Source organism: Monodon monoceros, unplaced genomic scaffold (genome assembly GCF_005190385.1).
Source record: "Monodon monoceros isolate NGI ecotype Baffin Bay Population unplaced genomic scaffold, NGI_Narwhal_1 Super_Scaffold_5, whole genome shotgun sequence".
Classification (NCBI taxonomy): Eukaryota; Metazoa; Chordata; class Mammalia; order Artiodactyla; family Monodontidae; genus Monodon; species Monodon monoceros.
Window position 1 is genome coordinate 79,819,333 of NW_021703782.1, and position 21,789 is coordinate 79,841,121.

Here is a 21,789-nt window from a genome sequence, read left to right on the forward strand (position 1 = left end):
CTTCCCTCTCCTGGGGATCCCAAAACAGTTTCTGGAAGGAGACTCGCGTTTGTATGTGTGGGTGGGGTGGGGTGGGAATCCGGGGTCGTACTCACGAGAATCCATAAGATTGACGTGCTAGGAGCTGGAGTGTGATGGCATCCATTTCTGGCTGCTGTTTACTCCCTTTCACTTCTCCCTATAAACAGTCAAGAGCAGACAATCAAAATTTCTGATTCCATAGCCTTTTTTTTTTTTTTCTACAAGAGCAGAGATAACATTAAGTATCTGAGACCTCCTAACAAGAAGAGACTTAGTATGGTAGTAGACGGATGTGTTCCAGGGCCTGGGAAGAGGAGGTGGGTCTGAAAGGAAAGGAGGGAAGAGCCTAGCTGGGGCTCTGGCTGAGAATGTACAGCAGGTGGTTTCTAGCAGGGAACCTGTCAGTTGCTTCCAGGTCCTGTCAGACTGGAATGTGAGAAGGGCCCAGGCTGCTCTGTAGACCTCAGCTGGATTCCCCCAGAGGGCAGAAGCCAGTGAGGCTCACACCTGGAAGAGCCACTGAGGGCACCGGGCCTAACTCTGCCCTTTGGGTAGAGCACTGGGTAATGTGTTGGAGAGAACTGTGAAGAAGGGCCATCGTCTAGAACCCGCTTCCCATCAGGGCACATAGAGAAAATCATAGCCTGTGAATGCCGTGTGTAGGTAAAGTATGGGGCTGCCTGCAGCCAGGAGCAGCTGGCCACCTCATGCTGTGCCAGGCCCTGAGGGCAGGAGGATGGATCTCTGGGCACAGCTCTGGCCTATTCGTACGTCCCTGAGCACGTGCCAGGAAGGAGATCCAGTGCTGGGCCCACAGTGAGGCAGCAGACGGTCCCTGTTGGAGAATTCACAGCCTATTGGGTGCAGTTACGTCCACAAATAGTGCCCTGCATGCGTGAATTGCTGAAATGTTTTCCAAGAGTCATGAGAGCTATGGGAGTGGGGATGGGAGAGGAGGCGTTGGCCAGGGAAGCTCTCCTGGAGGAGGTGGCACTTTAGTTCAACTGTGCATGTTGAGAAGTGACTGAGGGAGGAATTGTGGAATCTGGGCATGGGAAGTACCCTGTATGTCCAGGTGAAAGTTGGGCAGGGAATGGCCACATGGAGAGGAAGGAAGGGATTTGGAAGGTTGTCAGGAAGGAAGCAAGGGCTTAAAAGCCTGCTGACTTTGGACTGTGTTCAACAGGCAATGGGAAGCCATGGAAGGCTTCAGAGCAGGACATGGTGGACTCAACCTTGGGCCCCACCCCTCTTATGCTTACCGTCCCACCTCGTATGCAGCTTGGCTTCTTGGGCAGCCTGTCCCCTCCTCATGGTATGGACTCCTGCTCACCATGCCCTGGCTGCGCTGGGCCACCTCTGTATGCCCTCTGCTAGGCTGCGTCTCCTCCACCAGGCTATCATCACTGTCCCCCTTCTCCCTGGCAAAAAGGAACTGCAGAAACAGAAGATATCATTCAGTAGACATGAAAGGGTCCCTGAAATCTCTAAAAATTAGTAAGTGACCACAAATGGCTTCAATGTTGATCAAAAGTTGCCCAAAGTTACATAATATTATCTTGGATAGGAACCGCTGGGAGGCAGAATTTGTTGCCACATAAGCAAGAAGTTCTAACGTGAATTACCTTCAGAAATAGTGAACTCCCCCCATTACTAGAGATATTCCCTCAAGGACCAGCTGACTAGAGCAAGAAAGTTGTGGAGGGGGTGGGAAATGAGCAAGGCCCCATCCAGGCCTGGGTGCCGTGTACTTGAAGCAACACAAACTCCCAATGAAGAACACGGTTAAAAGGGACGGTACGGGCTTCCCTGGTGGCGCAGTGGTAGAGAGTCCGCCTGCCGATGCAGGGGGCACGGGTTCGTGCCCCGGTCTGGGGGGATCCCACATGCCGCAGAGTGGCTGGGCCCGTGAGCCATGGCCGCTGAGCCTGCGCGTCCGGAGCCTGTGCTCCGCAACGGGAGAGGCCACAACAGTGAGAGGCCCGTGTACCAAAAAAAGGGACGGTACTCATTTTATTAAAACCACATCTGCAAGCAATTTGCTCTTATCAATAAGGAAATTTCTATAAATTCAAGTCTGAAAGAGAATAAGTGATCAGTACCGTTACAGACATGGACCCCAAGGAAGCTCAGTCCTGTGCTGAATATTCACGGAGGCTCCTGCTACTGCCAGATGGCAGCTAGGAGTATCGGCTGTCTCAGCACCGTATCAGGCACAACAGGAACTCCACCGGGGATGCAGATAGGTCCTGGCATGGTACAGTACTGTACAGTTTTTAAGGCAAGTTCATATACTGTGGGCTCATCTGAGCCTCACAGCACTTGCAGGTAGGGTCATTAACCTCATTTTACAGATGATGCCCCAAGGAGTACAGTGACTAGCTTGAGGTCACAATTGATTGTGGACCAAAACTGCAATTTTCATCCTTTATAGTCCAGCTCTGACTCTGCTACATGAAACCCAAACTCTCAAATCTCCCTCTGGGTGTAAGACCTCATCTCAGAGCCCATGGAAGGTAATCTAAAGGTAGACTTAAGTCCCACAGAGTAACCGAGCAAAAGCAAAGCATCACAGGCCTAATAAGAGAGGGGCCATCTCCAAAGAAGATATACAGATTGCCAACAAACACATGAAAGAATGCTCAACATCATTAATCATTAGAGAAATGCAAATCAAAACTACAATGAGGCATCACCTCACACCAGTCAGAATGGCCATCATCAAAAAATCTGGAAACAATAAATGCTGGAGGAGGGTGTGGAGAAAAGGGAACACTCTTGCACTGTTGGTGGGAATGTAAATTGATACAGCCACTATGGAGAACAGTATGGAGGTTCCTTAAAAAACTAAAAATAGAATTACCATATGACCCAGCAATCCCACTACTGGGCATATACCCTGAGAAAACCATAATTCAAAAAGAGTCATGTACCAAAATGTTCATTGCAGCTCTATTTACAATAGCCAGGACATGGAAGCAACCTAAGTGTCCATCAACAGATGAATGGATAAAGAAGATGTGGCACATATATACAATGGAATATTACTCAGCCATAAAAAGAAATGAAATTGAGTTATTTTTAGTGAGGTGGATGAACCTAGAGTCTGTCATACAGAGTGAAGTAAGTCAGAAAGAGAAAAACAAATACCATATGCTAACACATATATATGGAATCTAAGGGAAAAAAAAGGTCATGAAGAACCTAGGGGTAAGACGGGAATAAAGACACAGACCTACTAGAGAATGGACTTGAGGATATGGGGAGGGGGAAGGGTAAGCTGTGACAAAGTTAGAGAGTGGCATGGACATATATACACTACCAAACGTAAAATCGATAGCTAGTGGGAAGCAGCCGCATAGCACAGGGAGATCAGCTCGGTGATTTGTGACCACCTAGAGGGGTGCAATAGGGAGGGTGGGAGGGAGACGCAAGAGGGAGGGGATATGGGGATATATGTCTACATATAGCTGATTCACTTTGTTATAAAGCAGAAACTAACACACCATTGTAAGCAATTATACTCCAATAAAGATGTTAAAAAAGAAAAAAGAGAGGGGCCAGAGCGAGTAGGCACTGGCTAGAGACCAGCTGCATTCACCTGAACATGGTGGATGAGTACAGACCCCAGTTCCACCATCAGCTGTGTGACCTTGGGCAAGTTACTCATTCTGTGTCTCAATTTTGCCATGTGTACAATTGGGATAACTTTCTACCTCCTAGGGGTGATGTAAGGATCAAATGAGTTAATAGCTGTAAAGCATTAGAACAGTGCCTGACAAAATAGCAAGTATTTTTACTTGGACCCTGCGGCCGTGGGTCTGGGAATAAATATTGGTTTGCAGGGATGAACAGAGATATGGGGTCAAGTACATGCATCTTCCTCTGTCAGGAATGCCCTCTGCCTGTCAGAATTCAGCTCTGGGCCATCCCCAGTAGAATTAATTTCCCTCTTCTCAGCATTCCTGGAGCATAGTGCTGAAGACATCTATCCAAGCTAGAGTTTTAAATGATTTGGTTAGGACTAAAGCCACTTTTGAGGTTCCTTCTGCCTTGTATTCTACTTACATTACATTGCCCCATATGAAAGTGCCGTTTTTAGGTTAAAAAAAAAACTATTGGAAATTGGCAGTTTTATATGGTTCAAACCAATTAACGCACTGAGAGTCTGTTTAAACCCTGAGGGAGATTGCTTTGCGTTTTCCTCACCCTACCACTGCCTTCCTGCCAAGCACCTAAGAAGATACTTTTACATAGTACCACTTCAAAACCATATAAGGCATTTGACCGACAGGATGCTGAACCTTCAGAACTGAGGCACAGACCCTGGAAAGAGGCCTTTCCCTCCCTACTAGAGGGGATGATCTCCCTGGGAAGCCCTGCTGATTTGGCCTTCTCTATTTCCATCATTACCTTCTGGAAAGCAGGGGCTCTCTGGGTTTCCTTGGCAACATTTTGGATCTGAGGAGCATAGGGATGCCTGAGCTGCCCAAACCCCACTCATTGTTAGTTCCTCTCCTTTTGATTCCAAGACCGTTGGGAAAACTGCCTGTGGTTGCTTAGCAACAGTCACCTGCTGATTTCTTCCCAACATTCCCTAAGAAATGAATAAGCAGTAAAATCTTCCAGGTTGAAAGCTGGGCCTGAAGGGTTGGGCCAGGGGGCAAGTGAGACACATGCCTGAGGGCTGGGAGGTGGCCGAGCCCTTAATCACCGTGGGTGACTTTAGGCAACTTTCTTTCAGGACCTTATTCTCCCCAAATGTACAATGGGGTCAGGCTGAGTGATCTGTGAGACCCTCCCAGCTCAGCTGTTCTGATTCAATAGCAGCCAGCTAGTGGTCATTCACTCGCTGCCTTGGAGGGAAGGGACTTTCTTAACTTTTCAGGGTGGGTAAGGTGTAGGACATGGCTGCCCTTAGGAATCTTCCAATCTAATTGGAAAGACAGGTCCCAGACTGTGGATCTGAATCAGAGAGATTCTTGTAGCTTGGGGAGACTTCCTGGGGGCAGTTAAGCCTGGGGAAAACAGACAGGCAAAAAGAAGAAGGGGCTTTCCTGTATAAATGTGTTTATATGGGAAATGGCAAGGGCAAGGATATAGAGGTGGAACTATGCGACACACAGTTCTGATTGGAGAGTCTCTGAAAAGAGCAGTAGGAGCTAGATGAGGATGTGTAGTTTGGGGCAGACTAGAAAAGCCTTGACTGCTAAGGTAAAGTGCTCCCCCCCCCACATAGTCTCCTTGGGAACCCTCTGATAGTTCTAAGAGGTTAAGTGGTTTCACGCAGATCACTCTAGCTGTAGGGTGGACGATGAGCATGGGGAAGGGTTCAGGCCAGGTGTTAAGAAGCTCTTGCAGCTGCTCTTAAGGAAGTGACATGGACAAGCTGAAGGAGAGTGGAGAGGAGGAAGCAGATCCAAGGGACATTAAGGGACAGAAGAGTCTTAGCGACTCTTATTCACATATTTACTGTGCGCCTACTATGTGCCAGGCGGTTCTGAGTGCTGTATGAGGGACAATGTTCTGAGGCTGAGGATCATGTATTCTGACATGGTGAGGATGCTTAGGGCTCACCCATGGGTGTGTCCTTTCAGGAACCTGGACTAAAAGCAGTGTAGTAGAAGGGCCCTGGTGGCCGTGGGGAGTTCGGATGAGAGAGCAGCAGCAGAGGACCTGTGTTCAGGGCCCGTTTGAAACTAGCCTACCTAGGAGAGGAACTGTTCAAAGCACAGGGCATGACTGGTAGGGGAGAGGATGGGAATGCTTACAGAGGCGGCAGTAGATCAGCCGTGTCTGGATCGGGTGAGACCAGAGCCGCGGAGAGCCTAGGGCGGCCACTCAGGTGTCGGCCCCTAGGGCAGTCGGGAGATGCTGATGGCCCCTTCCCAGAGCCGCAGGGCCGGGTAGAGAAGCTCCTGGAAGGCGGCACGGAAGGTGTGCAGGTGGGTCATGCCGTCACGTCGTAAAAGGTGAAGACGCCGACCTCGTACTCCAGGAAGACGCCGAGCCGGTCGGGGTCGTCGCGGGGCCGCAGACGGCTGCGCTGGCCGTCGTGGAAGGCCCAGTACTCGAGGTCATATAGTTCGAGGCACCAGGACTGGCGGTTGCAGCCCAAGCGGGCGGCGGCAGAGGTGCCGCAGGGAGCCGTAGGCCGCGCCCACCCACCAGCCGACGCCCGCCTCCTGCACGTCCACTTCCCAGTAGTGGCGGCCGGCGTCGAAGCAGTGGCGGCCCAGCACCTGCCACAGCGCGTCGAAATGCAGCGCAGGATTGAGCCCCAGGTTGCCGTGGTGGCCACAACGCACCTTCAGGCGGTCTGCCGAGAGGCGCACGCGCGGGTGCAGCGTGTCTAGCTCCAGCGTGAGCGTACGCGCGTCTGCGGAGGGCGGGGACACCGGGCCAGGCCCGATGGGCGGGGCCAGTGCCCCTGCCCCGCCCCGCCCCCTGGAAACCGACCCTGCTGGTACCCGCTGTCCCGCCAAGTGCTCAGGGTAGAATACAGGGAAACACGGAAATCACGAGTGGGGCGGTGGCTGGGGAGCACGGGCAGGAGAAAACATTTTAGTGCACACCCGTTGTACGGCTTGAATTTTGTACCATGGAATTTGTTGCCAATTTCTAAAAATTTAATAAAAAATAATCCTATCGGATCTTCCCTGGTGGCGCAGTGGTTGAGAGTCTGCCTGCCAATGCAGGGCACACGGGTTCGAGCCCTGGTCTGGGAAGATCCCACATGCCGCGGAGCAACTAGGCCGGTGAGCCACAACTACTGAGCCTGCGCGTCTGGAGCCTGTGCTCCGCAACAAGAGAGGCCGCGATAGTGAGAGGCCCGCGCACCGCGATGAAGAGTGGCCCCTGCTCGCCGCAACTAGAGAAAGCCCTTGCACAGAAACGAAGACCCAACACCATCAAAAATAAAAAAATAAATAAATTTAAATTATATAAAAATAAAAAAAATAATCCTATCACTGTTAACACTTGGGTGTATATGCTCCCAATTTTTTTCTTTACTTGCCCCTTTATAGTTTTTTTCTTAACGTTGGTGTCATACTATACAGGCTCTTGGGTAATCTGCTTTTGAAATTTATTGAAGTATTTATGAACGTTTTACCACATCAATTTCATCTGTGGATTCAACCAACCTCTGATCAAATTTTGATGGGCTGTTGGATCTGTGCATGCAGAACCCATGGATACAGGGAGCTGAGTGTATTTGCAAACCATATAATTGTTAAGAGATTAATGTCCAGAGTATATAAGGAACTGGTACCACTCAGTATCAAAAACAAAAACAAAAAAAAGAATAACCCAACTAAAAAATGAGCAAAGGGGCTTCCCTGGTGGTGCAGTGGTTGAGAGTCCGCCTGCCGATGCAGGGGATACGGGTTCGTGCCCCGGTCCGGGAAGATCCCACATGCCGCGGTGCGCTGGGCCCGTGAGCCATGGCCGAGAAGCCTGTGCGTCCGGAGCCTTTGCTCCGCGATGGGAGAGGCCACAACAGTGAGAGGCCCGTGTACCGCAAAAAAAAAAAAAAAAAAAAAAGCATTTTAATGGCAACCTTAAGATTTTGATGCATAGATGAATTATAATTTAACCTATTCCCTCCCCCCGCCTTAAAAAATACGCTTTTTAAAAAGGTTTTGAAAACACTAATATGAATACATCTTTATGTATCTGATTATTTATTTAGGATATATTCCCAGAAGAAGAATTGCTCGGTCAACGGGGATGATTGTGATTTTAAGGCCTTTGGTAAATATTGCCAAACTGTCCTCCAGAAAGGTGGTGGTGATTTAAACTCCCAATAACAGTTCTTGCTGCATTATACACATCTGTAGACATGAAGTTAGAGAAAAGTCTAGGTCTTAGGGCATGTGGATGTTTAGCTTTAGTAGATACTGCCGGATAGTTTTCTCGGTAATATTTTGGAGTTTTCTGTAGAGAGGTTTTGTATGTCTTTTGTTAGATTTATTCCTAGCTTTTTAAAAGTGTTACTGAAAATAATGTTTTTAAAATTTCATTTTCTAATTGTTTATTGCCAATACACAGAAATACAATTGATTTTTGTATGCTGACATTACATCCAGCAGCTGTTCTAAATTCATTTGGTAACTAATTTATTTATAGATTATTTTGGATTTTCTGTAAATAATAATGTCACCTTTGAATAATGATCTTTTTTTTTCCCTTTTCCCATCCTTATAGCTTACTTTTTTGTTTTTTTTTTTTGCCTCAAGGCACTCTCTAGGACATCTAGAACAATGTTGCATAGAAGTGTTTATACTGGGCATCCTTTTCTCCCACTCCTGGGTAAATATCCAACAGAAATGCATACATAGGTGCATCAAAAGACATGTACAGGGATATTCAAAGCAACATTATTCATATAGGCAAAAGCTAAACAATCCAAAATGTCCATCAATAATATTAAGTGTGCTACATTCATACAATGGAATACTACGCCACAGTGAAAATCAACAAACTACTGCTACACACAATCATATGGGTAAATCTCACAAATGTCATGTTGTTCTGTCGAAGCAAGACACAAAAGAATAGTCTGAGTGATCTCATTATATAAAGGTCAAAGACAGGCAAAAGTAATCTTTACTGTTAGAAGTCAGGAGAGTAGTTACCCTTCGGGATAGTGAACTGGCATGAGGAAGGATTCTGGGGAGCTAGAAGTTTCCATTTCATGGTCTGAAGGAAGTTACTGAATGTGTTCACTTTTAAAAAATCATTGAGCTACAGCCCTTTGACTTGTGCACTTTATGTATTTTATATCTGTTAAAGTTTAGTTTAAAAAAATGCATGCCTAGTAATTCCATTTTGAGAAATTACTCCTAAAATAATACAAAAATGAGCTAAGGTGTATTCAGTCACTTATTCATTAATTCAACAAAGAGGTACAAGAATGGATGTTTACCACAGCACTGTTTATAGAAATGAAAATGTAAAGCAGCCTAAATGTCCAATAATATGATATGAGATTGATTTAAACATGGCATATTCAATGGAATACCATGTATCCTTTAAAAATAACCATAATATCTGTGTTTATGAAAATAGAAAATTGTTCAATCTATACTATTAAATTTATTTATATATTTATTTATTTTTTTTGCAGTACGTGGGCCTCTCACTGTTGTGGCCTCTCCCGTTGCGGAGCACAGGCTCCGGACACACAGGCTCAGCGGCCATGGCTCACGGGCCCAGGCGCTCCGCGGCATGTGGGATCCTCCCGGACCGGGGCACGATCCCGTGTCCCCTGCATCGGCAGGCGGACTCTCAACCACTGCACCACCAGGGAAGCCCTAAATTTTTAAAATTACAAAAGAAGGCAATTCCCTGGCGGTCCAGTGGTTAGGACACTGTACTTCCACTGCTGGGGGCTGGAAAATTACAAAAGAATATCTATAATATCCCATTTTTAAAAATCTGTAGACATATATATATTTTAAATGTCTGAAAGAATATATGACAAAGATTAACATCATTTAACTCTGGGGCAGGCAATTGTTTTCTTTTAGTATATGTAATTTCTAATTCTCTACAAGAAGCACGCATTACCTGTATAATTTTTTAAGGGAACAAAGATGTTCACAATATAACAGTAGATGAAAACACAGATTACAAAACAGGATGTAGAGTATGACACCATGTTTGTAAAAAATATATATATTAAATATTTATCACAGTATGTATATAGATATGCCAAAGAAAGTTAAAAGGGCAAATAATAGTTATCTACTACTACGTGTCTGCTTGGGTATGTGAGCAGAAACATTTCCGAAGCTCTTCAGTGATTTATGAGTGATTTTCTTTTAAAAAACTTTTCTTTGTTTTCTAATTTTTCTATAGTGAACGTGTATTATTTCTGTGGTTTTTAAAAAACTGATAATAAGGGTTAAGAAAACTGAAGTTGGGTTTCTTAGGGAAAAAGGGGGGCCTCTACTTCAGTGACCCTCCCTCCCACCAGTACACCCCACGCCCTCTTCACCCTCTCCCCGCTCCTGGGGTCTTACATTTTAAGAAGAGTGATCGCTCTGGTGAGGGGCTTGTTTTCAGCAGGGAACCCGGCTGGGCGCCGGAGGAGCCCGAGAGCTGGCAGCTCATGTCTGTAATGAATTGTGAGAAATGAGTGCTTGGTGTTCATGCAAGCAGCACAAATTACAAAACATACTAAAAATATTACAGAACTGGAGATTTGCATAATCTCTCCCCAAGAATTGCATGCAAATTTAAGTAGGAAATGCAAATTCACAGTAACAAGAAAACTTCAGGACAAGGCTCAGATCTATACAGAAACGCACTTTCCAGGATCCGAAGCAAACTGAGCAATGACAGGCCAGTGTGAGTGAGGCCTGGACATGGGGAGGAGATAGCAGGCTCCAGGACCATCCTGAGAGTCAACCATGTATTCAGCAGTCAAGGAAGGGGGCAATTTCATGGCAGACATGCAAATTCTAGGATAAAGATCGAAAACGAGAAATCAAAGCTGAACCCTTAGGAAGGTCGCATTCAGGTCTCATCCAGGTAAGAGGGAGTTCAGGGGAAACCCAAGTCATGGTCCCTGTCTCCAACAGCTCTGTCAGGTAAATGAGGTGAGAAATGGGCTTGCTTGAGCTATACCACTCAAGGCAGAGAGTGCTCTAGATCGAAGAGACGTGAAAGGGCTCCAGGGCCTGGAGGGGTCAGCGAAGGCTTCATGGAGGAGGAAGCACCTCAGCTGGCCCTTAAAGGATGGGGAAGATTTGGACACCCAGAAAAAGGATGGGAGCCTTTCCCCAGGATACAGCAGGAGCAAAGACATTAAGGACAGGTGCTAGGAGCGTCGTGTAAAAAGTGAGGAGCCATGGAAGGTGTTTGAAGGAGCGCAGACATGAGCAGAAGAATCTCCAGAGCTCTCTCTGGTGGGGAGTGGATGGGGCAGGGTGAGTGTGGAGGCAGAGGCCCTGTTGGTAGGCTCAGGCCTGACCTGGGGCAGCAGGGATGGAAAAGGGGCTGGGCTCAGGATATACTGCAGTGGTACAAGTACCAAGGCTTAACTCTAATGGGAGTGGAGAATGAAGAGTAGATTGGAGTCAAGAAGCAGAGGATTGGGGGTTGAGGCATGGAAGATGCCGGATTCCATTTCAGCCTGTTGACCCTGCAATGTCTGTGGAACTCACAGGTAGGGAGGTGAAGCGGCACACTGGAAGGGCAGTGGTGCTGCAAGACCCCCACCTCCCTGTGGCCTTCCTGGGAGTCAGTACCTCTCAGTATTACCTGTGATAATAAGAATGATGGCCTTATCTTGTGGTGGATGAGGGGTGATGGCCTGGGAGGAAGCAGACTCCAGGGGATCAGAACACAAACCTTGGGACCAGAGTCTGTTTGAATTCTGCCTCTACCCCTACCAGCTGTGTGACCTAGGGCAAGTCAGTTAACCTCTCTGACCCTCAGCTTCCTCATCCATAAAATGGGGGATAATGAAGATGTCTACCACACAGGGTAATGCTGATGGTTGCATTTTTTAGCAAAACCAACACAGAACACATGAAGTAAATAACCACTGGTAATCTTGACATCAACATGAGCTTCAATCATGGTCTGCCATTTTTTGACCAGGGAGCACATTTTGTCATGGATAAGATCCATGCCACGAAAGTTAGGCAGTTCTTGCCCTGAACATCTTCAGGAATTAGCTTTAATTCTCTTAAATGCAGCTTCATCATTCTGCAGGTCAGCAAGGCTCACTTCCAAAAGTTAACCCTTGAGGCCATCAAAAGCAATTTTGGTTCCTAGAGTTCTCATGACTAGGGTTTTTCCAATAGTTCTTATATGGAATGTAGCTGGTGCTTTCACATCGTACCAACCTTCCTTATAAGGAAAACAGATCAACCATTTTCTTCTTGGCTCCCTTTTAACTGCCTTTCGTCAGGCATTTGCTCTTGCAAACCACCATGGTGCTGCTCAGAGAGCCAAAAGGGCCATTCCCTCCAAGTCTAAATGCTCTTTTCCATCTCAGAATATGACAACTTCCTTCTAGTTGTTCCGGTCAAAATCTGTGGAGTCTCCTTGGTATCTCTTTCTCTCTTCTTCCCTTCCTGCGCCCACATCTACTCCTGTTGACTCCCCCCACCTACCCTTTGCTGTTCCTTCAACATGCCAAACTTACTCTTCCCTTGTGCCTCGGGACCTTTGCACTTACTTTTCCCTCTGCCTAGAAGACATTTCCTCCAGATATATCAGCAGCAGCAACAATAATAGCTAACGCTCACGTGGTGCTTATTATGCCTGAGCGCCATTCTGAGCGCTTTACATGTAAGAACTCATTTAATCCTTACAACAACTCTATGAGACAGGAATATATTATCATCTCCATTTTATGGATATAGAAACAGAGGCATAGAAAAGTTAGGTGCCCTGCTCAAGATGGCAGGGTTAGGAAGTGGTGGGCCTGGGATAGGAACCCGGGCAGTCTGGCTCCAGAGTCCATGCATGTGACCACAATGATCTCCAGCCCATCCTTCAGGTCAGCTCACACATCCCCTTCTCAAAGAGGCCTTTCCCACTTCCCATAGAAAATAGCTCTGGGCTTCCCTGGTGGCGCAGTGGTTGAGAGTCCGCCTGCCGATACAGGGGACACAGGTTCGTGCCCCAGTCTGGGAAGATCCCACATGCCGTGGAGCGGCTGAGCCAGTGAGCCATGGCCGCTGAGCCTGCGTGTCCGGAGCCTGTGCTCCGCAATGGGAGAAGCCACAACAGTGAGAGGCCTGTGTACCGCAAAAAAAAAAAAAAAAAAAAACCACAAAACTCTTCCTCCTGGTCACCCTCCATTCTCCTTACCTAGCTTATTTTTTCTCAAAGCACTTCTTTTTTTTTTTTTTTTAAATAAACTTATTTATTTGGCTGAGTTGGGTCTTCGTTGCTGCGCACGGGCTTTTCTCTAGTTGCGGCGAGTGTCGCTGCGGTGCATGGGCTTCTCAGTGCGGTGGCTTCTCTTGTTGTGGAGCAGAGGCTGTAGGCGCGCGGGCTTCAGTAGTTGTGGCTCGCGGGCTCAGTAGTTGTGGCACATGGGCTTAGTTGCTCCGCCGCATGTTGGATCTTCCCGGACCAGGGCTCGAACCCGTGTCCCCTGCATTGGCAGGCGGATTCTTAACCACTGTGCCACCAGGGAAGTCCCCCAAAGCACTTCTTATCGCTGACATATATTCATTTGTTGTCCATCTTCCCCTTAAAAGACTGAGCACCACAAAGGCAGGAGCTTTGTTTTGTACCCCACTGTGCCCAGCACATAACAGGGGCTCAGTAAATGGTCTGAATGAATCCTAATAGCAGAGATGAATGAATGGATATTTCTGAGCACCTGTTTTGTGTCAGGCCCTGCAGTGACCTCAGAGCTGGACCCAAGTGGTTCTTGCCTTCCAGGCATTTAAGAGAGGAAGGGAGGGGTCCATGTATCCAGCTGACAAACACCCCCAGGCAGAAGATGGAGCAGACCCAGGGCAGAGGGGGGAGACGGCCGGGAGAGCTAACGAGCCCAGGGTTTCTTGGAAAGGCTTCCCAGGTGAGCACAGCTGTGGGTCCTGACCAGGCAGAGGAAGAGGAGGGGGAGTTGGCCCTTCCAGCTGGGAGCCCAGCGCAGGCAAAGCTGAGGTGTGGCAGAACCTCGGGAGCAACTGAGGGGCAGGAGCAGAGCAGGGCAGCTGCGAGAAGCAGGACCTGGTCTCCAAATGGGTAGGAGGTGAGGTTGGAAGGGAGGGTTGGGCCCAGGCCCAGGAGACCTTGACCACCCAGCCTAGGGCCTCTGTGCAGGAGACACGTGATTTAGGGTGGCGATATTCACAGTTGTCTCTAATCACAGGGCACTAGGGGAGTAAAGGACCCAAGGTTGGTCACACGGTGACTTACTCGCCTTAAGGCGGACGTCCAGTGGCGTCTGTAGCGGGCTCTGCGTGGCTTCCACAAGGCCCTTAAAGAAGCTCTTGACGGGCTCAAAGGAGTGGGGCACGGGGTGGCACGACTCCCCCAGGCTCATCTGCTGGTCAGCAGCCGCGTGTGCGCGAGGGCACGTGGGGCTCAGGGTGGCTGGGAGCCGCGTCCCAGCCTCCACCACTGTGCCCAGGAACAAACCCAGCCAGCGAGCACTGGCCCCACCTGGCCGTGGCACCTGCTGCCACCCCAGGCCCTGTCCTTGGGAGCAGAGCCCCGAGGACCACAGCCTTGGCAGTCCCCCCCCCGACCCCCGCCTCGAGGAAGGAGGCAAGCTGACTGCCCCTGCCCTGAAGTTGCTCACCACCTCGAAAGGGACCCCGAAGCTTTACAGACACTGTGACAGAGGTCGCCCTGAGGTACAGGGGACGAAAAGAGCGAGGGGCCAGTTTTCCTGGGGAAGGTGCTCCTGGGGCATGTCCAAAGGGGGGGGGAACAGGAAACCATATCCCAAAGGGGAAGCCAAAGACTCTGGAAGCTCAGTTGGAATGCTGACCAAGGGGGTGTGCCCACCACAGTGGGGGCCTGTCCTGTTTTCTGCCTGGACAGCACCTTTTAAATACCCTTCCTGTGTTAAGTGTGGCTTTGTTAAGTAGAAGCAAGAAAACTGTCCCAGCCCCCGGTGTAGGCATGTGACGAGGAGTCTCCACTCCAAGACTTGGATGTGGAAGTGAGGGTGGGCTGGTGACAGTGGCGTGTAGCTGTCAGGGACAGCAGTGGTAGAGGTTGCAGGGGGCGTGCTCTGGGTCAGGGGTGTGAGCTGTGACATCCTGCCCAGCGGAGAAGGGTGGGTCTACACTGGAGCAAGTCTGTGCCATGGCCCTGACTTCACTCCTGCAGCCTGGTCTTCATCACGACTTTCTGGCCTTCCTGGGGATCAGATGTGCTGCCTAATACTCTTTCATAAACTCCTTTCTTGCTTAAAACAGTTACAGTGGATTCTCTCGTTTGCACCTAAGATCCCTGTCTGCACTTTCTGGAGGGTTGTCCTGGGCAAGGATTTAGAAGACAGCAGATTGCCTTAGGACAGCAGGCCCTGGCTGGTGGGCGGTGCTGCCCAAGGTGGGAGGGGCTGGTGGATGCCTCAGGAGGGAGGGAAGGTGGCCCAGCACTTGGCAGGAAGGATGCTGGGCCTTGGAAGGGCTGAGGGATGGTCTCCAAGCCCTGTCTACCTAGGAAGCTGCAGGTCTAGAGCCCATCCTCATTTGGGTGGGAAGAAGGTAATTTGTGGAGAAAGAGGGCTAAGGTCACACTCAGAGGGCTGGCCAGGGAGTCAGATCACTAGCAGGGAGGGCAGGGAGCGGCTCCGGGGTGGCCCAGAGGGCAGATGGGTGGGGTGGGACTGGGGAAGGGGATGAGGGACAAATGCGACCACCTGGTAACCCCAAACTCCAGCATCTAGCACAGGGCCTGACACATAGGAGGTTCTCGATAAATGTTCACAATGCAATAAATGAATGAATGAAACTGAGCACATCTACTTCTTGCCTTTGCAGACTCAGGGAACAGCCACATAACCACCCATCTCTCAAGCCAGAAACCAGCTGTCATCTTGGATTCCCCCAATCACCAATCCTGTCACATCTATCAAACTCGCCTGCTTCTCCCCATCCCCACTGCCCCTTCACTGGTCCAGCCCACCATCATCCCTCTCCTGGATACTGTGGTCTCCTCCCAACTTTCCTTCCAGGCTCCATTCCTGCCTGTCCAGTCCATCCTCCAGCCTGTCACTAAAGTGACCTTTCTAAAGCATTAATCTGACCGTGTCATTCCTCGCTGCAAAACACTCCCCTGGCCCCCGTTCTCTTTACAGGACAAAGTCTAAACTTCATAACCAGGCATATAAGACCCTTCATCAAGTAACCCTGGCATCCCTACATCTCCCAACATGTCCCCCTCCCTTGTACCCTTGCCCCGCCTCCAGTCAGGCTGAACCCTGGCAGTTCTCCAGTCTGCCAAGCTCTCACACGCACATACTTCCTTTCTGCCTGGGATGTCCTCTCTGCTTTTTCCCTCTATATATACCCAGTGAGCTCCTCCTTATTCTCCCATACCAGCTCCACTGTCACTTCCTCCTGGAAGCCTTCCCTGATTCCCCATACAGAGTTGGACTTCTCTTGGACACACTTTTGCTAGCTCACTTAGCTGTGCTGTGTTGTGAATAACTTTCTGAGCATGTCTCCCCACCCACGAGCTCCTAATGTGAAGCAGGGGCCTGTTGCAATCAGGTTGCTCAGTGTATATTTGATGAAAATATGAGTGAACAAATGGAAGGAACGATGAATGTTGAAAATCAGTAGCTTGGGCACCAGAGAATTAAAAAAAAAAAAGAGAGAGAGATGAGAAAGCCCTGAAACCGTTATCTATGATGGAAGAATAGCATTCTTCTCCATGGAAGCCTCCCTTTGGATCAGATATTCCTAAAATGTACCATTATTTTAAAAGAAAAAAAACGTGCCCCTCTGTGCGTCTTGCCTCTCTTAAAGTACAACGTCTAAAGTGCCTAGGAGAGCACCTCACCCAGAATATTTTGTTAGGTTTTTTTTGTTGTGGTTGTTATTTAACAATGAGACACAGGCTGAATTGACCAAGGCCACATAAAGGCACAGGAGGGGAAACAGCCTCCAGGGACTGGCTTGATTAGTCTTGTACTGACTTATTTATTTGTCTGTCTTATTTTGCAGCCAGAGCCCAGGCTAATCTGTGGTTCAACTCAGTGCCATCTTTACTTAGTTGTACCTTGCTTCATCCCACAAACCTTTAAAGCATCTTACAAAAGTTATCTAATGCTGCAAGATTTTCCTTTACAGTGAGAAAAATGAAGCCAAGAGAAAACCAGGATAAGACTGTAAGCTGGAAGCCAGAGTGAGATGAGGCATAAACTGTACGCCACAAAGTCTCATGCCAGCTATTTGAAACATATTTGGCTCTGAGCTTCCCAGAAGCTATGGCAAAGAAAGAAAGAGGAAGAGTTAGATGAGTAGAAAAGCAATCCAAGTGCACAGGTGCCTGCACAGGAGTACTGACACAAGAGAGGAGTTTCTCCCATGGTTCCCTGAAGACGGGAATGTGATCCTCAACAACATGCTTTCACTAAGTGTAGTAGTGAATATTATAGGGGCTAGTTTTTAGATTCTCCTTCAGGATAATAGCCTTCAACAGAGCCCACTGGCCAAGGAGTCTCGTCCTTCTCTCCCCTTTGAGCAAACTGTGACTCCACTCTTTTCTTTTTTTTTTTTTTTGTGGTATGCGGGCCTCTCACTGCCGTGGCCTCTCCCGTCGCGGAGCACAGGCTCCGGACGCGCCGGCCCAGCGGCCATGGCTCATGGGGCCCAGCCGCTCCGCGGCATGTGGGATCCTCCCGGACCGGGGCACGAACCTGCATCCCCTGCATCGGCAGGCGAACTCCCAACCACTGCGCCACCAGGGAAGCCCTGTGACTCCACTCTTGAAGTCTGCTTAGTAGCTTTTGCAAAGGTGCCTGCCTTTCCAGGAGTGATGGTTCCATTAAGACTGTACCGTCAGAGGACTGGGTAGTGATGCCTTGTGGCTTTAGAGTCAGACAGACCTGATCCCAGATCTGCCACCTACCAGCTGTATAACCCTGGATGAGTCCCTTCATCTCCTTGAGCCTCCATTTCTCATTAGTAAAATGGGGTGAGAATATCCAATTTGCAGAGTTCTAGTAAATATTAGAGCTAAGATACCTGAGGTGCTTGGAACACAGAGGCCCTCAAAAATGGTGACTGTTCATGTCATTTAATTAGTCCAAGATGTATATTATCTTCCTAACAATGTAATCAGTCTACCTGCTGACAAGGCAGTTCTCTGTGTATTTACTCAGTGTGTGAATACTGTGTTCAGTGCCACATTAACCAAGATGAAATGTGGCGGCCGGTGGCCACTGTGAGGGCAGAAACCCAGCATTACCTGCAGCAGCTGTACAGGACTGGGTTCCTGGCTGATATTCCAGACCCTGTTGGAGAGATTGTTCATGACATCGATTTGCTCCCCACAAGACTCGATTTGCTCCCTGTACGCCTGCGGGGCAAGCTGTGTGTTTTTCTCAATGAATTTCTTGGTCAGAGTTTCCTCTTCATCAAGTAGTAATCTGAGTTCAGTAAATTTCCTTGTCAGCCAGGTTTTACCTGACTCTGCACGAGCCTAAAGAAAAACCTGAACAATACAAAACCAGATGCAGATATGATTGCCAACCAGGAAATCCAAAACTATCAACATGAAAAAAATTATTATAACTTCTAAAAAGTGAGTTCAGCACTTATAAAAAGCTTTCCTAAGTACCAGCTATAACCAATTGGAAAATGAATGGAGAAATAAAGATCATTCTTAAAACAGTAGGCAAAAAATAGCAAAATATTTAAAACTAGACCTAACAAAACTGTAAGGGACTAGATAAAGAAAAGCATAAAATTGTACTGAAAGACATAAAATAATCTGAATGCATGGAAGAAAAACCATATCCCTGGCTAGGAAGATTGAATACTATAAAGATGCCATTTGTCTCCAAATTAGTCTATAAATTGGATGTAATCCCAATCAAAGTCTTAACATACAGATTAACCAAATGTTAAATTACCATGGGGGAGAATAAGCACAGGAAAAGCCAAAAATTTCTTTTAAAGGATCAGTGAAGGGGAATTCCCTGGCGTTCCAGTGGTTAGGACGCCAGGCTTTCACTGCTGAGGGCACTGGTTTGATTCCTGGTTGGAGAACTAGGATCCTGCAAGCTGTGTGGCATGGCCGAAAAAAAAAAAATCAATGAAGGATGAGCTGCCTTATTAGATATCAAAACAAACTGTAAAGGTACAGGGTTTAAAACTATGTGGCTTAGGCATAGACAAAAAGATCAAGAGCAAAGAATAGCTTAGAAAAGTATAATATAATTATATATATAATTCAACAAATGGTATTGGTACAGCATGCAATTAATCATGTATTAAAAAAAACTAAGTTAGATTCTTATCTTGTTCTGTATACAAAAACAAATTCAGACAGAACCCCACCTATGAAGTACTCTTGTGAAAAATGTGAATCTGAATCTGATTAAGCCTCTAGATCTAACTTAAAGAAACAATTTAGAAGACACATAGAGGACAGAGAAGCATGTTAACCATCAACTTAAAAAATACAACAACCAATAGCGTTTTGAAAACTTTCACTCCTAATTCAAATAAACAAATAAAATGTGACACTTATAAGACAATTGGGAATGTGACTACTGGTTGGATATTTGATAATATTAAGGAACCATTGTTAATTTTCATAGGTGTGATGATGATACCATGGTTATATATTTTAAAAAATGAGTACTTATCTTATAGAGGTAATATGCTCAGAGTTTGACAGATGAAATTGAATGTCTGCGATTTGCTTCAAAACACATATGTATGCTTGAGGTTTTCCACGATAAAAGCTAAACAAACAAACAATTCTAAATAGATCAAAGCACTATACATTAAAAAAATAATAAACCTACTAGAATAAAATACAAAACAATTTTATTTTTAAAAATTTGAGAAGGGAAGACCTCTATAAGAGGAACCCAAAACTCAGATAGCAAAACGGGAGTCATGACAGGTTGGACTACATAAAAAAAGAAACTCTTCCCAAGAGGTAAGGCACTGTAAACAAAGCCACATGACAAGTAACAAACTACACAGGCTTACTATCCATAACATATAGTGAAAAAAGAAATCATTCAATTTAAAAATGGACCAGAGATACACAAATGCCAAGAGACGTATGAACAGGTGTCTCTGCGTCCCAAACAATCAAGGAAGTGAGCAGCATAATCAGAAAAAAAAAAAAGTATATATATATATATATATATATATATATATATATATATATATATATATTGGCCATCAGACCGGAAGAATGCTAACTGATGGATAATACCAAGAGTCCATAAGGATGTGTGGAATAGGCACTTACATACACTGCAGGTGGTAGTGTCCATCAGTATTGCATTTTTAGAGGGTGATATGATAATATCAAAATTTTAAACGCTTAAATCCTTTGATGCAGCAGCTCCTCTTGCAGGAATTGATCCTAGAAAATGTTTTCACATGTGCACAAAGATTTGTGTACCAAGAAGCTCACTATAGCATTGTTGGAGATAGAGAAAAGTTGGACAAAATATTCAACATGGGAAGCATATATGTATGTTCATTGTACAAGTTATGCTGCATTCATACAATGAAATAATAATATTCAGTGATTAAAACGAATGCAGTGTTCTGACACATGCTATAATATGGATGAACCTTGAAGACATGATGCTAAATTAAATAAGCCAGACAGAGAAGGACAAATTTAGTATCCTGAAGGACATGATGCTAAATTAAATAAGCCAGACAGAGAAGGACAGAGAAGGATGCTAAATTAAATAAGCCAGACAGGGAAGGATTCCACTTATATGAAATATCTAGAGTAGGCAAATTCATAGAGACAGGAAGTAGATTAGAGGTTACCAGGAGCTGGGGGGGGGGGGGAATGGGAAGTAATTGCTTAATGATTACAGAGTTTATATTTAGGGTAATGAAAAACTTTTGGAAACAGTGCTGATGGTTGTACAACACTGTGAATGTAATTAATGCCACTGAATTATATGCTTAAAAATGGTTAAAATGGTAACTTTTATGTTACGTGTATTTTGCCACACACACACACACACACACACACACACACACACAAAGAATGCAGTGGACCTATATGTCCTGTCGTGGAAAGCTCTTCAAGACACCGTGTGAAAAAGGGCAAGTTGCAGAATAATATATATAGGATGATCCCATTTATGTAAAAGATAACAAAATTAAAAGTGTACATGTATATATGCATCTGCATGTTTGCAAGTGCATTTAAAATGTCTGGGGACTTCCCTGGTGGTGCAGTGGATAAGAATCCGCCTCTCAGTTCAGGGGACATGGGTTCGAGCCCTGGTCCGGGAAGATCCCACATGCCGCGGAGCAACTAAGCCTGTGCGCCACAACTACTGAGCCTGCGCTCTAGAGCCCATGAGCCACAACTACTGAAGCCCACGCGCCTAGAGCCCGTGCTCCGCAACAAGAGAAGCCACCGCAATGAGAAGCCCGTGCACCGCAACGAAGAGCAGCCCCTGCTCACCGCAACTAGAGAAAGCCTGCACGGGGCAAGAAGGCCCAACGCAGCCAAAATAAATAAATTAATCAAAAATTAAAAAAAATAAAATGTCTGTTAGTTTGGTCATGTTTGGGAAGAGGTGTGGGATTGGGGAGATGGTCAAGAGGGACTCTCACTCTGTACTTTCCATAGCTGTACACTGTATTCTAATTAACTATTTAAATTTTAAAAACTGAGATGTGTTTATGTATTACCAGTACAATTAAAATATAAAATCATAACAACAAAAAAATCAGGCCGGCTTCTTTCCTCAGCCCAAATGTCTGTACAGCCCACACAGCAGCAAGATCCTTGGTACCCAGGCAGGCATGGGGGTGGGCAGGCTCCCCTGTGTGCCATGTTCTCTCCTTAGTGGGGCAGGAATGTGTGGTTTGGCAGGATCTACGGGATGGGCTCCCAAAGTCTGTGTTTCCCATGCAATGTTCTAGGCAGTGGTGAGGCTCTGAGTTTAGAGCCTCATATTGACTAAATTGGCTTTGGGCTAGCTTGGGAATTAGTCCACACTTACAACATGGTTTCTATGAGTCAGTGAGCCTGGACAGAAATATATCTTTGTTGAATGACTAAACGAAGGAAAGAAAATGTGTTCTAAATGCTTGATATATC

At 46.7% G+C, this 21,789-nt stretch overlaps 1 protein-coding gene and 1 pseudogene across 1 annotated transcript in view; both read right to left on the bottom strand.

Moving 5' to 3' along the window:
• TRIM14 (tripartite motif containing 14) overlaps nucleotides 1–21,789 on the bottom strand; it is a 29,347-nt gene that overhangs the window by 1,584 nt on the left and 5,974 nt on the right. The window contains 9 exon segments of the mRNA XM_029203464.1: nucleotides 96–178; nucleotides 1,284–1,456; nucleotides 5,793–5,980; nucleotides 5,983–6,161; nucleotides 6,163–6,400; nucleotides 10,050–10,142; nucleotides 13,921–14,327; nucleotides 14,935–14,990; nucleotides 17,932–18,165. Coding sequence (XP_029059297.1) covers nucleotides 5,877–5,980; nucleotides 5,983–6,161; nucleotides 6,163–6,400; nucleotides 10,050–10,142; nucleotides 13,921–14,327; nucleotides 14,935–14,990; nucleotides 17,932–18,165 — 1,311 coding nt within the window. The 3' untranslated portion in view covers nucleotides 96–178; nucleotides 1,284–1,456; nucleotides 5,793–5,876.
• Nucleotides 10,140–12,777, bottom strand: LOC114884025 (annotated as a pseudogene).